Genomic DNA, 14,270 nt, shown 5'->3' on the forward strand with positions numbered 1-14,270 from the left:
ATTTATTATTATGCCAATAAAAAAATCATATTGGTATTCTGTTAATGATTTATAGGACAAGTGATTAAAATATTAAATTTCTACAATGTCCATAACTATTACTAAAACAGTAAATATTAAACTTTAAGTGACCAAAACAATAGTAATTGGGTGAACTTTTATAAAGTTTAGCCCCCAAAAAAAAAAGTCAGCTTATTCCCATTCCAGGGAATGGAAACTAGGCAAAACCGACTTCCAAACACCCCTAATAAAATCTCAGCATCTGATTCACACTTTCCATCTGTAAAGCCCTAGAAAATAACTAGAACTCCATCAGACAGAACTACCACCAAATCAAAACCTCAATCAAAATGTCTTCAATTGTTCTTAGATCCCGAATAGTTTCAAATGATTGCAGTTCTAAGATCATTTACCGAAGGGTTTTAAGTTCAGGAGTGGTTTCTTCCTCCTCCTCCTCCTCTTCAAATCCTTCTAAAGAAACGATCATTCCTTCACAATCCATTCTCTCCGACAACCCGGCACCTCCTACTCCTCCTCCACCAGCGCCAGAAGCTTCCACGCAGGTTTCGGAAAGGAAATCCTGGACCTTTCTCAAGTACGGACTTCTCGCAACTGTAACTGGTGCTATTGGCTATGCTGGTTATCTCTCTTACAGTAAGTCTTATTTAAAAATCTTATTTAAAATGTGGGTTTTTATATGTTTAAAAATGTTTAATTTTTTAATAAATTTGATTTGCAGTGTGTTCATATGAGGAAGTAGAGCAGAAGGCAAAGTCATTGCGGGCTGCAGCGAGTTATACTCCTAGTGAAGATGCAGCTGCTGTTGAAGTAAGTTTTAGTTCGTTTGGATTTTTTTTAAAAAGAATTTCTCTTTTTGACTTTAGTTGTTTGATTGAGTGATGTTCAAATTGTTTAAGACGTATAGTTGATTTGGGTATAAATTGATTCTCATTCATATGAGATTAATGTGTTATGATGTGGTTGGATGGCAGTAATGCTAGCTGCATTGCTGTTCAAGTTGTTGGTAAATTTTTCTATAATTTCTTTTACAGTCTATAGGAAAGTGATTTAGCTGCTCATATCAGTTCAAAATCACATAAAACCTGTCCATCATAGAGCTTCCTAACTGATTCCTGTATGATTAATGGCTGTAATGCTATGATGAATGCATCAATATCAGTTATGCAATCATGTATGTTAATGCCCTTATGCATTTGAATGCACACGTGTGATGCCTTAGCTAAGAATTAATAATGTGATACAGTCATTGTTAAATTGGTCCTATGAAAGAATCAGAAATGTAAGTAGTTATGTTTTGTTTTCCGTTTTATTTTTCAGAAATATAGAGGCATGCTCTACTCTGCTGCAATGACAGGTGATGACCTTACTTCGTTTCTGGATCTCTTATTTCTCCTTATTTCTTTTTTTTATTCATAGCTACAATCTCCACTCTTTATTCTATACATTGACCATTTGCATCACAGTGAGCTAAGTTTGCATTTGGATAAGCGGTTCTAGTTTAGTGTCTTTTAGAGAAATTGGGCAACTTCATTACAAAAGGATTTGTTAAGCCAGCAAAAAAAAAGGGGGGGGGGGAGGAACCATTGCTTTCTGTCAACTTATTTAAGAGTGACTTGTTTACATGTTCTGCTTCCACCCCCATTTTCTCATGGCTTCTTCTCTTGTAACATTCCAGTTCCAGCTAAAGCACTTGAATCTTACCTGGATCTCAGGAAGATGGTGGAAGAACATGTGATGGTGAGTGCCATTCTTATTGCTCTAGTTTCTGGTTTTTCAGTATTGCCTGCCTATCTTTTGTTTTTTTTTTTCTTTATATTAGCATTTTTGTTTTTTCTATTTTTTCACTTTATCTCGGATTGCAGGAATTTACTGAACCAACCTCAGATAAGCTTCTTCCTGATTTGCATCCCCAAGAACAACATGTTTTCACACTTGTCCTAGATCTGAATGAGACATTACTTTATACAGATTGGAAGGTATGAGTTTTCACATAAACTAATTTCCGCTTTCCTTTATAAATTTTGAACTATTTATCCGGTATTTTTTATTATTGAAGCTCATGTTAAATTGTTTGTTATTCTTTTTCTTTCTTCTTTCCCTTTTTGGTTGGCAAAGCGAGAGAGAGGCTGGCGTACCTTCAAAAGACCTGGAGTTGATGCTTTTTTGGAACATATGGCAAAGTTTTATGAAATTGTTGTCTATTCTGACCAGATGAATATGGTAATTTGATATTTTGTCATTGTGACAACCATTCAATATATATAAGTATTTGACAACCGATGTTGCCTTAATTTACTTATTTGTTTGTTTTGACTTGGGTAGTATGTGGATCCTGTTTGCGAGAGGCTGGACCCTAACCATTATATACGATATAGGCTATCAAGGGGTGCTACTAAATATCAGGATGGCAAGCACTATAGAGTATGTTAAAGTTAATCACTTTCCTTTGAAGCACTTCTATTTTGGGTTTCCCTTCTGTTTTTCTGCTAGAATAAGTGCATTATTCTTGTTAATGTATGAGACAGTTGTAACAAATAGTTCCTGTTGGCAGGATCTTTCAAAGCTTAACAGGGATCCAGCCAAGATATTGTATGTGAGTGCTCATGCGTTTGAATCCAGCCTTCAACCAGAAAACTGTGTCCCTATTAAGCCGTACAAACTTGAGGCAGATGATACAGCACTTTTGGATCTTATTCCGTTTCTTGAATGTGAGTCTTTTGTTGTTTTTTCCCTTTCCTTGTTGTCTTGGTTCGAATTTTACATGACATGTGCCCAACTAATATAATTGTTAGGGTCTATGTTCTTTTGTTGATTGTAGTACCATCTGTTTTGGCTGTCTACAGATGTGGCGCGCAATAGTCCAGCTGATATCAGACAAGTCTTGCAATCTTATGAAAGAAAAGATGTTGCGAAAGAGTTTCTTGAGCGTTCTAAAGAGTATCAGAGGTGAAGTGTTTTCTTCCCTTTGTGCGTTGTCATGTCAAATCTGACCCAAATACGCCATTTGTACAGTTGATTATAACATCAATAGTTGCTAATCTGATTCATATTAAAATATTGTTGAAAACATTTTGATTTGGAGTAATGAATGATGGGACAGGCGAATGCAAGGACAAAGGCAGCAAGGTCGTTTCTGGTGGAGATGAGGAGAGGATCATGTATAGTCGATGATTGTGGATTTCAGAAATCATAGGATGGAGTTATGTATAGTTGATGGTTCTGGATTTTCAGAAATCATTCTGCAGGATGAATCCGAAGAATGTGAAAGACAATCTAGTTTCCACCCCTCCAATTTTGCCAGTAAAGAAGCCATTTTCTGATGAAGATCATAAATTAAATTGATGAACTGCATCATTTAAATGTCTGACCAAAGGACTATTTTTTTCTCTCTTCTTTTTGCCGAGATGTAGGCAAGCTTCCACGCCACAGCTGATTTTAAGGGTATTCTTTCTTGCAATATTCTGTTATTCTATCTCAAAGGATTTGCTTGGTAGGGTAGAAAAAATTGAAAAGAAGAAGAAAAAAAAGGAACAAAATTATTATATAAATTCATTTGTATGCTTGTTAGGAAAAAAGGGAAAGGATAAGGTAATTTTTTTGGTTTAATGATAAATTTGGCTACTAGTGTTTGCATGTTTTGTCAAAATAGTCTTAATTGTATTTTTGAGTTCTTTTTTGCCATTAACTTTTGATTTTTTTTGTTCAAATTACATATTTTAACAGATTTAATGAATAAGTTTAAGGTTTTAATTTTTGTACCTTTGTTTATTAAGAAGTTTTTCTATTGAGTTAAACGCTTATTTTTTAATTTAATGTATTATTTATTTATTTTACTATTTTTTACATGTAATTATCTTATTGGATTATTTAACTAATAAATTACATCTAATTAAAATATTACACATGAAATTTTACATCATTTTTGTTAACTTTTTAATGGTATTTTCATTAAAATTGTTAAAAAAGTTATTGAAAAAAAAACAAATGTTGATAGTAAAAAAGATTTAAAAATATAATTAAGGTTATTTTGAAAAATATGTAAATGTTAGTGGTTAAATTTATTATTAAGTTATTTTCTTTATAGAGTTAGAAAATAAAAGAAAAATAAAAAAATACGAAAGCCTTGTAAAATACATATTTAATTTAGTTTTTTAACTTATCATTCTACTTGTACTTTTCTACGCATCCTAAGTTGAGGGATTGACATATTGATGCAAATGGCCGTCCTATGGTTGGTTCACACATCACTTTTAGCCAACGACTTCGAAGTATGAACGGTGAAGTCTACGCGGTCGGACCCGACTTCACGGCAAAGCAAATTGGAAAGGTGGATCCTACTTGACTTTGATTGACTTGTGTGTTTTTAATCAGAACGGATCATGTTGCTTTCCTTCCACAGCCAACGGCACGCCATCATTTCTTTTAATCTTTTACCATTACGCCAATAATTCCAAATTATAAATATCAAATATTCCATTGCTGATCCTTTCCTTTTTACTTATTTTGCTTCTTAATTCAAATTTCTACTTCCCATTACATGAGTTACGATCATCAATGATGGATTATCCTAGATTACTGACAAATCCACTGTGAAAATATATCTAGAAAAGAGCATTGTGTTGTTTTATTGCCATTATTGATTATTACCATTAGTCATTAATAGGTAATTTTCGTTTTATCACTTCACTAAAGAAAACTATAATTTGATTATTGAATTATTTAAATATTTTATTTAAATTAATAAATTATTAAAATAGATGTTATATGGTTTTTTTTGCACTTCCTACAATTGAAAATTTTCTTTTTCCTTCTATTTTATAGTTAATTTTTTTATGAAATAGCTTTAAACATAATGAATTTGTTAACTAAAATTGAAACAATTTTTTTCTAATATTCAACACTAATCGTCAAATCGATATGGATTTAATATTTATTCTTTTACTTGTTGATAAATATAGATTCATTATAATAATAGTTGAATCATCGCCTAAAATTCACTGGTTGAATTAAAAAAAAATTAACAGTCCAGCAACATAAATAAATTTTTTGAATAGTTTAGTAACTTAAATAAAATTATAATTTTTTTTAATTAAATGAAAAAAACTCATAATTTAGTGGCTAGTTTAGTTTACCCCTCGTTACGTCAACTACGTCCCCGTACTTCCCGTTGTATTTTGCAGTACAACAATGAGAAAACCCTCCCTTTTATCCATCTCTTTTTAGTTTCTATATAACCGTACAAAACTGAACTCAAACACAGTCTCTCAATGAAGCTCTCACGTTTTCTCTTTTACTTCTTTCTCTGCCTCTCTCTTTTCATCTCTGTCACCTGCCACGGGGGCAGTCATGCTGACGCTGATGATGATGATGACAAGGCAGGTGAAAGGAATGAACCTTATGACCTACGATCCAAATCCTTGATTTTGGTCAAGGTATGGTGCTTGATTCTAGTGTTTGTAGGGACGTTCGTAGGTGGTGTGTCACCCTATTTTCTAAAGTGGAACCAGGGTTTTTTGGTGCTGGGAACACAGTTCGCCGGTGGGGTTTTTCTTGGGACAGCCATGATGCATTTCTTGAGTGATGCGAATGAAACTTTTGAAGACTTGACGAGTAAAGAATACCCTTTCGCCTTTATGTTGGCATGTGCTGGATATTTGTTGACTATGCTAGCTGATTGTGTGATCTCTTATGTGTACGGGAAAGGGAAGAATTCATGTAACAATGGTGATTTGGAGCTTCAAGGTAAGCAAACGTTTTCATATTATTCTCTTTCATGAATTTTAAATTTTTGCGTTGTCGTAATGTTTGTTTAAGAATTGGAGAAATTATGGGAAATTGAGAAGAGATCCAGCTTCGTTTGGAATTCCAGTTCATGGGATAGAAGACGATGAATCCAAAGTTAATTCAGGACCCACGTAATAAATAATCTATATTAAGTATAAATAATATCTGTTAAGTGAGACAAGAAAACTTCACATGTCTTGTCTTGTTTGATTAATTTGTCAGATAAAAAAAGGCATCGGAAAAGATGAGCAACCATTTTGGTTGCTTTCAAAGTCTGGGATTTCTGTTTGGGTAATACTTTAGGACTAAGGCAATAGAGTTTGCTTGTAAACTTTGCAACTTTTTGATAGTTAGAAGTAGTTGTGGGAAGTTCTTTATAATATTTAATGTTCTACTAGTTTTTTCAGCCAAAAGTTACTAGCACTAATGGATTAAAATCACTATTTATATCTATTGAAATTGATATTACTGCAACATATTACTCTATTCATAGTAGAATATTTCGTTGATATAATTTGCTGTATTGTCAACCCTTTTGCATATGGACATATACAATGGGGAAATATAACCTTAAAAGAAATGGAATCAACCCTACCTCCAATAATAGAAACAGGTTACCTTAGACAGCCATAGACTTGGAACGTTGTAATTTTACTAATTGTTTCACTTCTATTGTTTGAATAAAATCGAAAGTAGATACCAAGAGCCCTAAAGTGGGGACAATTCATTTTCTTACCTCATAATTTACTCTCTGAAATGAATTACAGGGGCTGAGCAGAGCAAAACGAATCCTCATGGTCAAGGCGATCCGCCAGTAAGCTAAATAGCCTGAACAACTATTCCACTTTTTAGAACTGATTTATGTTTATACTTTAGAGCATTTTGTGCGTCTTCTAGGTTGGTAATGGCACTGATACAAAATGTGCGCAGTCTTCATCTCTCACATCTGCAAGTTCTTTCGGGGATAGTGTTCTGTTGATCATTGCATTGTGCTTCCATTCAGTCTTTGAGGGCATAGCAATTGGAGTTGCAGAAACTGAAGCTGATGCTTGGAAAGCCTTGTGGACAATCTCCTTGCACAAGATATTTGCGGCGATCGCAATGGGGATAGCACTGCTCCGAATGATCCCGGATCGTCCATTGTTGTCGTGCATCGCCTATGCATTTGCATTTGCCATTTCAAGTCCTGTTGGGGTAGCCATTGGGATCGTAATAGATGCCACAACTCAGGGTGCTGTAGCAGACTGGATCTTTGCCATATCAATGGGGTTAGCCTGTGGAGTGTTCATCTACGTATCGATAAACCATCTGCTGGCTAAAGGCTACGCACCCCAGAAGATGGTTTCAGTTGACAGACCCCATCACAAGTTTTTGTCTGTCTTGTTAGGTGTTGGGGTGATCGCTGTAGTAATGATCTGGGACACTTGAAAGTATATTCAACTTTTTGGCCTGATTTCTCAAAGTTTATCTGACCAATAAATATTGATGGACTAAATCTCATTCATGATCCATGTACTAAGAGGAATTATACAATGCTGTCAGAAGGGTAGGAGAAAACATCTGTTCATCTAATACATTGAAAAGTTAATTGGTAAAAATCCCAAGAAAAAAAAAGGATTTCCCAAAAAGTGGAAAATTCATATCAGCAGCTTGAGAAGCATTTCTGTTTCAGAAAAACTACAATGATAGAGTGTTCTTATTGGTAAAATTTCATTAAACTAAGCTGCTAACTACAAATTTGAAATTTGAAGTAGTTGAGTACTATAAAATGCTCTATAGGTCCACATGAAAAACTTTCTCAAGGCAAACTGATACTATGATGGGCCCGGCCAAGTCTCCGGCAGCACAGCCTGTAGAAAAAAAATTTCAGAGCTTAAATGATGCCGCTGTATGGCGGTTAAACTCACACACCGATTCGGTATGTCAATAACAGGTAATTATTGGCTATATTATGTAGTACAGTGTAAATTGATGCATATAGGTTAGTAACTTACCAATCCACTGACCAACTGACGGGCGGAAAAGAGTAGCACAAATCCCAGCTCCTATGGAAGCAAAAATCAATGATGCTCCACACCTGATGGTAATACCAGAAATCTTCTTTCCAAGAAGTTTAGCTCGAACTGTTACATTGGCCTCATTACTCTCATCAGAGTTCGTTATGCGAGAAAAGCTTCGGTAGATTTCAATACCGGTTTGGACAATCCATGCAGCCGTGACTCCAAGAAGGTGACCTGAATAAACATTGGGAAAAAGACAAGGATGTAAGAAAGCTAAAGCAACTATTTACTAACGGAGTATACATATTGATAATAGTTTCGACCTCTGAAAGTTGTTCTGCTAACTCTGAAGAAATACACTGTTGCAGGCATTCCCCTTTGGGATTTTCTGACAGCTGATTTTGGGACATCTGCATATGTTGACCAAACTCATCAATAGCTTACAGTAATAATACTAAATGCGTTGTTCCCTTTTGACATTCACCGGTAACTTAAAGTACAACCACTTATTCATCACCATGACTGTGAAAACATAAAGTACCTTTAAGGAGTTTCCACGCCATGCGTTGTGAAACATAGATAACAGCAAGTCTTTCAAGAATCCGTCTTGTAGTTACAACAGTGGTCTGAGAAGGCATAAAACATAGTAAAGTTAAAGCTGTTCCTTAAATAGCAAAGGATTGTCTCAATAGCAGAGCGAAGCGCAACAAATATGGACATATCAACGGATTGGAGCTAAGATTTAATGAACACAAATCATGTGCAGATATGAATCTAATTAGCATCTAAATTAGTTAACTTCATAAACTGTTATCTATATTAACTGCTTACAGAGATGAATTATACAAATATTAGAATTTTTGCTTGACTCTCATTGAAAAGGCATATCAGAATTTCATAATCTAAACAATAGAGACAGGCAGAAGAACATATGGAGAAACTGGCAAATGGCAGAACTCACCTCACGAATTATTTGCTTCACTGATTTTTTTAAGGGAACAACTAAATCAACACGGCGCTCCTCTGGAGAGTCTTGCGGGAAGTCCTCCTCATCCTCTTCTATGTTTAGTGAAGGCTCCAATAGAGGCAAATAGAACAACAGAAATGACCTCAAGGTTGTCAAAGCAAATGGCCTCAATTCAAAAGCAGAAAACAGAGGCTTCAGCTCAATCTTATACTCCTTCACACTGTATTTGAGAGCATCATTCTTAAAGAAATCTTCAGATGATCTTTGGGTATTTGAAATGTAATGTTCAGGCAGTACAGCACCAGCATCACAATGTGAAACCTTGGGATAACTGCATCACAATCACTATGGATTAAATATTATAAATTTTCTAATTCTACTGTCAAACCATTTACCCAAATCATCATCCTAAGCTAGTAATAGATTGTTATTAATTATTAAGCCATAATGTAAACATGAAGAAACCCTGGTCAACTCCATGAGCAAACGAAAGGAAAATTTTTCTACAATAATTAACTAAACAATCAGTACTTAGCCCTCAAAACCAAACCCAATTGCCTAATGTAGTGATAGAAGGCAAAATTTGAAACTATTGAAACCACTCTAACATAAACCCGATCCTGGACAAATCAAAATCAAATCAAACACAAGCAATACACATTATCCAATCCAATCCAATCAGCACTGCTCACTGAGCAATACCAAAATCAAGTTCAGCCATTGCATCCACATACACAAATAACATGAACACTGATTTACAGTAAATATAGCTGCCGAAATACCATCAAAAGCCATAAACTTAGGCAAATTACCATTAACAACGAAGTAAACATAAACCTTGATATAAACATACCCAAAAAGAAACCTGGAGGCAAAAGGGGTTCCAGCAGCGACGGTAGCGGCGGCCGATGCGGCGGCAGCGGAGGCAGAGAATAACCCAGAAGAGTGGAAGCTTTGTGGAGAACAAAAGCTTGGTTTTTTCTTGTATAGATCTAGTAATATTGCTATTCCCGCCATCGTTAATCTTCAATATGCAGCTCGAAACAACAAATGAAACAGACCCACTTTGGCTTATATCATCATCATAGCAATGATCAGTTCAAATTGTTTTCTGCCTTTTGGTTTTCTTCGGGAAAGTTGAGCCTTTGAGGGGGTTGGCTTTTAACTTTTTATTATTATTTTTTGGATCACACATTTTTTTTTATTAAAGCAAAGGTTAGAGATGGTTAAATTCTGTTTTACTCCCTGTGTTTCGTTTATATTTTAATTTAATATAATTTATACCTTTATTTTCAATATCATTAATTAATATAAATAGTTAAAATCTTGATTTAACTAATCAATTATATCTTATCTTGATTGGTAATATTGAGGTTTAGGAAACTTTGAAATCTTAAGTTCTTGGAAACGAATTATTTAGATTTAAGTTATTGATCATAAGCGAAGTCAGAAAAGTTTTAGGGGCTGAAATTAAATTATATATCTTTACGATAGTAAAAGTGAAATTTTATCATTTTTATAGTCTATATCTTTATAATTTTTTAAGTAAAAATTTCATTTCAAGGTGGTCGAGTCCCTGCCAGTCCTTTTAACTCCGCTTTCATTATTGACTTGATTTTTTAAAAATATTTTTTTTTATATATTTCATGTTGAGAAAGTTGAAAAAAACTTCATGACCCGAAATCTAATTTTTTGTATGTATTAAAATGTGTGTTTTTGTAAGGAGAAGAGAAATTTAGAATTTTACTCGAAATATGTAAAATTAAAATATGCAAATTTGACCCAAGTGGGAGAGGGAGAGATTTGATTTTTCTATTTTTATTTTTCGTGCGGGGTATTGATTGGTTCCGAAGAATCAAGGAAGCAAGGCTCAAATATTACATGGGCTTAGCCCTTACATTGGATGCCAAGTGGCAATGCCATTGATTCAATATATCTAATCATTAGCCTTTCTTTGGATATGAAATTAAAAATAGAAAAAATTAAAATCAGTAATAAAATATGTATTTAGAGTTATAGCTAGAGCTGATCATGGGCTGGGCGGTCCAGTTCGACTCGAAAGTCTGCCCGAAAAATAAGAGGATTTGAGTAAAAATATAGGCTCGAAAAATAGATTTGGGTAAAAAAATGAGGCCCGTTTTCTCGGGTAAGAGTTTTTGGCCCGGGCTTGGCCAGGCCCGGCCCGAATTATATATTAATATTTTTTTATTTTATTTTTAATCATTTTAAATTTTAATATAACTATTTTTTTATTACATTGTCAATTTATGTATTGTTTTAACAATTGTTTTAGTATTATTTTTATTTGTTTTAATATTTATTTTTATGTTTTTAAATATATTTGATTTATTATATTTTTAAAATTTTTTATTTAATGAAATAAATAAAAAAATTTAATATGGGTCGAGCCAGGCGGGGCTCGGGTTTAGTAATTTTATTTCAGACCGGGCTAAGCCGAGTAGATCGGCCTAAAATTTTATCTGGATCCGACTGAACCCGCCCGCCCATGATCACCTCTAGTTATAGCGTGTTAAAAAAACTAAATATGTAAATAAATTAAATTTTTATCTTGTGTGAAACTCAAATTTATTATATATATTTATTAAAATAAATTTTAATCTTTATAACTGTTGGCAAATAAAATGATTAAAATAAAATTCATATAAATACGAATAGATTGTAAAGATATATATTATTAATTTTAAAAATAAATATTTAAGTATGTATTTATTTCAAAATTTTAATGTAATTGCATGTAAATTAATACAAATATATACGAAATATGTACATAAACAAATAAAGAAATAATTAAATGGCATAGTTCCATTGGTAATTCCATAAAGCTGGCATTTAAAACGGAATGGAATGCCACATGTCATATACTGAAGCTGTCCACATCAAATAGCTTTTAATATATTATATTAATTTCTTTTCCTGTGTCATTTAGTTCCATTGTTTGTATTAATTAAAATGTAGTATACTTATTTTTTTAAATGTTACAAAATTTACAACATTTCAAAAATAACATGATTGAAAAATAAAAATAAAATAATTTAAATATTTAATTTTAGAATTTTTTTGTCAAATATTAATCTATTACTAATAATTTTATATTATTCTTAATAATATTTTCTATTGAAGTTTGTTATGCTTTTTTAAGTTTATATTTAGAGTTATAATCTTTTTAATTTATAAAATATTTTTACATCACATTACTTACTAAACATATAATTTAATATTTTGTGTAATTATCGAATTTATAAATTTATAAAAATATTATTTATTTATGTAATTAGTTTAAATATAACAATTTAATTTTAAAATTTTATTTATAAACCTTTTAAAATGTGAAAGTCACGACTTCTAATAATTTAAAAGTTCATGCATTTTTGAATTATTGTATGGTTGAAAAATAATTGTAGAGTCTTTTTTTTCGGCAACACAATAATTTAAAGAGTAAACTATATAAAATAATTGTCACTCTAAAATAAATATCCTATTTTAATCACATTAATTTTTTTAAATTTAGTCACTATAAAATAATATAATTGTGCAAGTCAATCACTATTGTTAAAAGTAATTGTACATGGCTTTTTTTTTGTTGACTAGAGTTTATAAAGAGATCTTTAAATTTTAGTTAAAAGTCAATTAAAAAAATGTCACATGTCAATCATTTAATGGGCTAATGTGCCATGTCAGTAATCTGTTAAAAGAAAATGGAAATTTTAACTACAAGTGACTAATTCATACAAATATTTTATTTATAGTGATCAAATTAAAAAATAGAATAACTAAAATAAGATAGACCCTATTTTAGAGTGATTATGGATGTAGGTTACCCTAATTTAAAATACATTAATTATTTTTTTGTGGTTTTTTTTGATTAACTTAAAAATAAAATTTTAATATGTTAGAAAACTAAAACCAACTTTATATAATAGTATAGGTAGTCCTAGTAAACTTTGACTGACTCTCATGCACCAAAATCAACAACAAACCTGCTTTCATTGGAGTCTAACTGGGCATCCAAAAAGAAGCTTTGTGATACAAACGTGAAGTGTGCTGCTCAAAAAAGCCCAGACACATTGGTAGCTACTACAAACTTTGGTCCTGCAAGTTTTGTACCTCCAAGAACAGCGTGAAACTACATAAATGCTCAGGTGGTGTGATCATGGAAGAGATATTCACTTGGCTCCACCTCCCTTGAGAAAATCAGTTGATATTCCATGCGGACAGTTAGAAGCCATATGTAGCATTTCCCACGTTAGGATTCCCAGGCCTTTTCTTTATTACTCTTTTCTCTCTCTTAACAACAAGATTCTGATGGTTTGTCCTCAGTCCCTCCCTCACAATCTCAATTTCTCTTACAACTATTGCTGAACCATGGCCGTGGCATTCGTCAGGGTTAAAGTGGCTCCAAAAACGAAGAGCAACGCCACGCCACAGAGATAAAAGAACTAGCAGCATGCATCTATGACTACGGGGATGAATATATACTCTAATTTTTCTTCTTCTATCTTTTTCACCTTTTTTTTTTTCTATCAAAGGACACCCATATAAAGTTATAGATATTATGCTTATACTATTTTGTAGGAAATTCTATTAAGGATAATTTTTTTTTGCCAAAAAAATAATTTTTTTTTCAAAGTTGTTGAAATTGGAGTAGTTAAATTAGCAACCAACCGATAATGATTTGATTTGATTGGTTCAATTGTGAATCAATTCTAAAAATATTATGATTTTTCATTTCACCTCAAATTAATAATTTAGTTCCAATGTTTTATCTCAACTTAATATTATTTAATGCAGTTTATGCACAAAAAAAAAAAACTTATTTTTAGGTTTCACTTTGATAATAAAAGACATGTTAAATTTGTAATTTGGCGGATATAAATTAGTCTCAAGTTTAAGGTAATATAAACTTCTCCGAATTTATTAAAAAATCATGTTTAAGGAGACCAAGACAGTGAATTAAGGCATAGATTGAGAGAGAAAGATATATGCTTCAAGAAACTCCAAACACATGAGTGTCTTGTATGATTTCTTGTAGTTGAGTGTAAACAAATAATGCACCATCTTGTAGTTGCTAAATAGAGATAAAATGCATGCATATCTGCCAAAAAAAAGCCATAAATTCGTTTATTTTTTTAATGAACTTAAAGAGAGGGTTTTATAGTTTCCCCCTTTTTCTCACCAAAACTTTCTTGATCTGTGTTTTAAATATAAGGTTAGTAGGTATCCCCCATTAAGTCTCTAAACAAAGAAGCAAAGTGAAACCAAGCCAATACAGAATTAGGTAATCTACGAAATATTTGAAAAAAATGCTACAAATGATTCCATAAATGGTTATTTGGGTTAGGGTATGCTTTTACAAGTTTCTATTCACAAAAATAATGGTCATGGGAGTCACTGACTTTCCATGTGATAATCATCAATCAGCTATTGGGGACCAACACCATTCCCATTGAATACACGGTGCTAGCATTAATTTTGTAGAA

At 32.5% G+C, this 14,270-nt stretch overlaps 3 protein-coding genes across 4 annotated transcripts; 2 read left to right on the plus strand and 1 right to left on the minus strand.

Annotated features, from left to right (window-relative positions):
• The first annotated feature begins 200 nt into the window (after positions 1–200).
• LOC108480896 (mitochondrial import inner membrane translocase subunit TIM50-like) lies at positions 201–3,667 on the plus strand. Its single transcript, XM_017784022.2, has 10 exons — positions 201–654; positions 740–828; positions 1,339–1,375; positions 1,697–1,758; positions 1,884–1,997; positions 2,137–2,241; positions 2,344–2,442; positions 2,573–2,729; positions 2,865–2,967; positions 3,122–3,667. Exons 1-10 carry the CDS (start codon positions 351–353, stop codon positions 3,165–3,167), a joined length of 1,116 nt encoding a protein of 371 aa, XP_017639511.1. The 5' UTR covers positions 201–350; the 3' UTR covers positions 3,168–3,667.
• A 1,491-nt stretch (positions 3,668–5,158) lies between these two features.
• LOC108483455 (zinc transporter 11-like) lies at positions 5,159–7,300 on the plus strand. Of its 2 annotated transcripts, none has more exons than XM_017786861.2 (3): positions 5,159–5,763; positions 6,573–6,619; positions 6,703–7,300. In XM_017786861.2, exons 1-3 carry the CDS (start codon positions 5,289–5,291, stop codon positions 7,231–7,233), a joined length of 1,053 nt encoding a protein of 350 aa, XP_017642350.1. In that variant the 5' UTR covers positions 5,159–5,288; the 3' UTR covers positions 7,234–7,300. The 2 variants fall into 2 exon arrangements, with proteins under 2 accessions (XP_017642350.1, XP_017642351.1); XM_017786862.2 differs by having other exon boundaries at positions 6,736–7,300.
• A 122-nt stretch (positions 7,301–7,422) lies between these two features.
• Positions 7,423–9,985, minus strand: LOC108483456 (uncharacterized). The gene is made up of 6 exons (XM_017786863.2): positions 9,626–9,985; positions 8,767–9,103; positions 8,347–8,431; positions 8,129–8,215; positions 7,800–8,039; positions 7,423–7,655 (listed from the first exon to the last, which is right to left on the minus strand). Exons 1-6 carry the CDS (start codon positions 9,787–9,789, stop codon positions 7,579–7,581), a joined length of 990 nt encoding a protein of 329 aa, XP_017642352.1. The 5' UTR covers positions 9,790–9,985; the 3' UTR covers positions 7,423–7,578.
• Between the last annotated feature and the right edge of the window lie 4,285 nt (positions 9,986–14,270).

This window comes from Gossypium arboreum, chromosome 1 (genome assembly GCF_025698485.1).
Source record: "Gossypium arboreum isolate Shixiya-1 chromosome 1, ASM2569848v2, whole genome shotgun sequence".
NCBI lineage: Eukaryota > Viridiplantae > Streptophyta > Magnoliopsida > Malvales > Malvaceae > Gossypium > Gossypium arboreum.

Coding starts and splice junctions, on each gene's coding strand:
- LOC108483456 (XM_017786863.2), bottom strand. CDS start 9,789: ATGGCGGGAATAGCAATATTACTAGATCTATACAAGAAAAAACCAAGC. Junction 9,104..9,625: donor GCCTCCAGGTTTCTTTTTGG/GTATGTTTATAT, acceptor ATTGTGATGCAG/TTATCCCAAGGTTTCACATT. Junction 8,216..8,346: donor GGCGTGGAAACTCCTTAAAG/GTACTTTATGTT, acceptor CAACATATGCAG/ATGTCCCAAAATCAGCTGTC.
- LOC108483455 (XM_017786861.2), top strand. CDS start 5,289: ATGAAGCTCTCACGTTTTCTCTTTTACTTCTTTCTCTGCCTCTCTCTT. Junction 5,764..6,572: donor TGGTGATTTGGAGCTTCAAG/GTAAGCAAACGT, acceptor AATGAATTACAG/GGGCTGAGCAGAGCAAAACG. Junction 6,620..6,702: donor ATGGTCAAGGCGATCCGCCA/GTAAGCTAAATA, acceptor TGCGTCTTCTAG/GTTGGTAATGGCACTGATAC.
- LOC108480896 (XM_017784022.2), top strand. CDS start 351: ATGTCTTCAATTGTTCTTAGATCCCGAATAGTTTCAAATGATTGCAGT. Junction 1,998..2,136: donor TACTTTATACAGATTGGAAG/GTATGAGTTTTC, acceptor TGGTTGGCAAAG/CGAGAGAGAGGCTGGCGTAC. Junction 2,968..3,121: donor CGTTCTAAAGAGTATCAGAG/GTGAAGTGTTTT, acceptor ATGATGGGACAG/GCGAATGCAAGGACAAAGGC.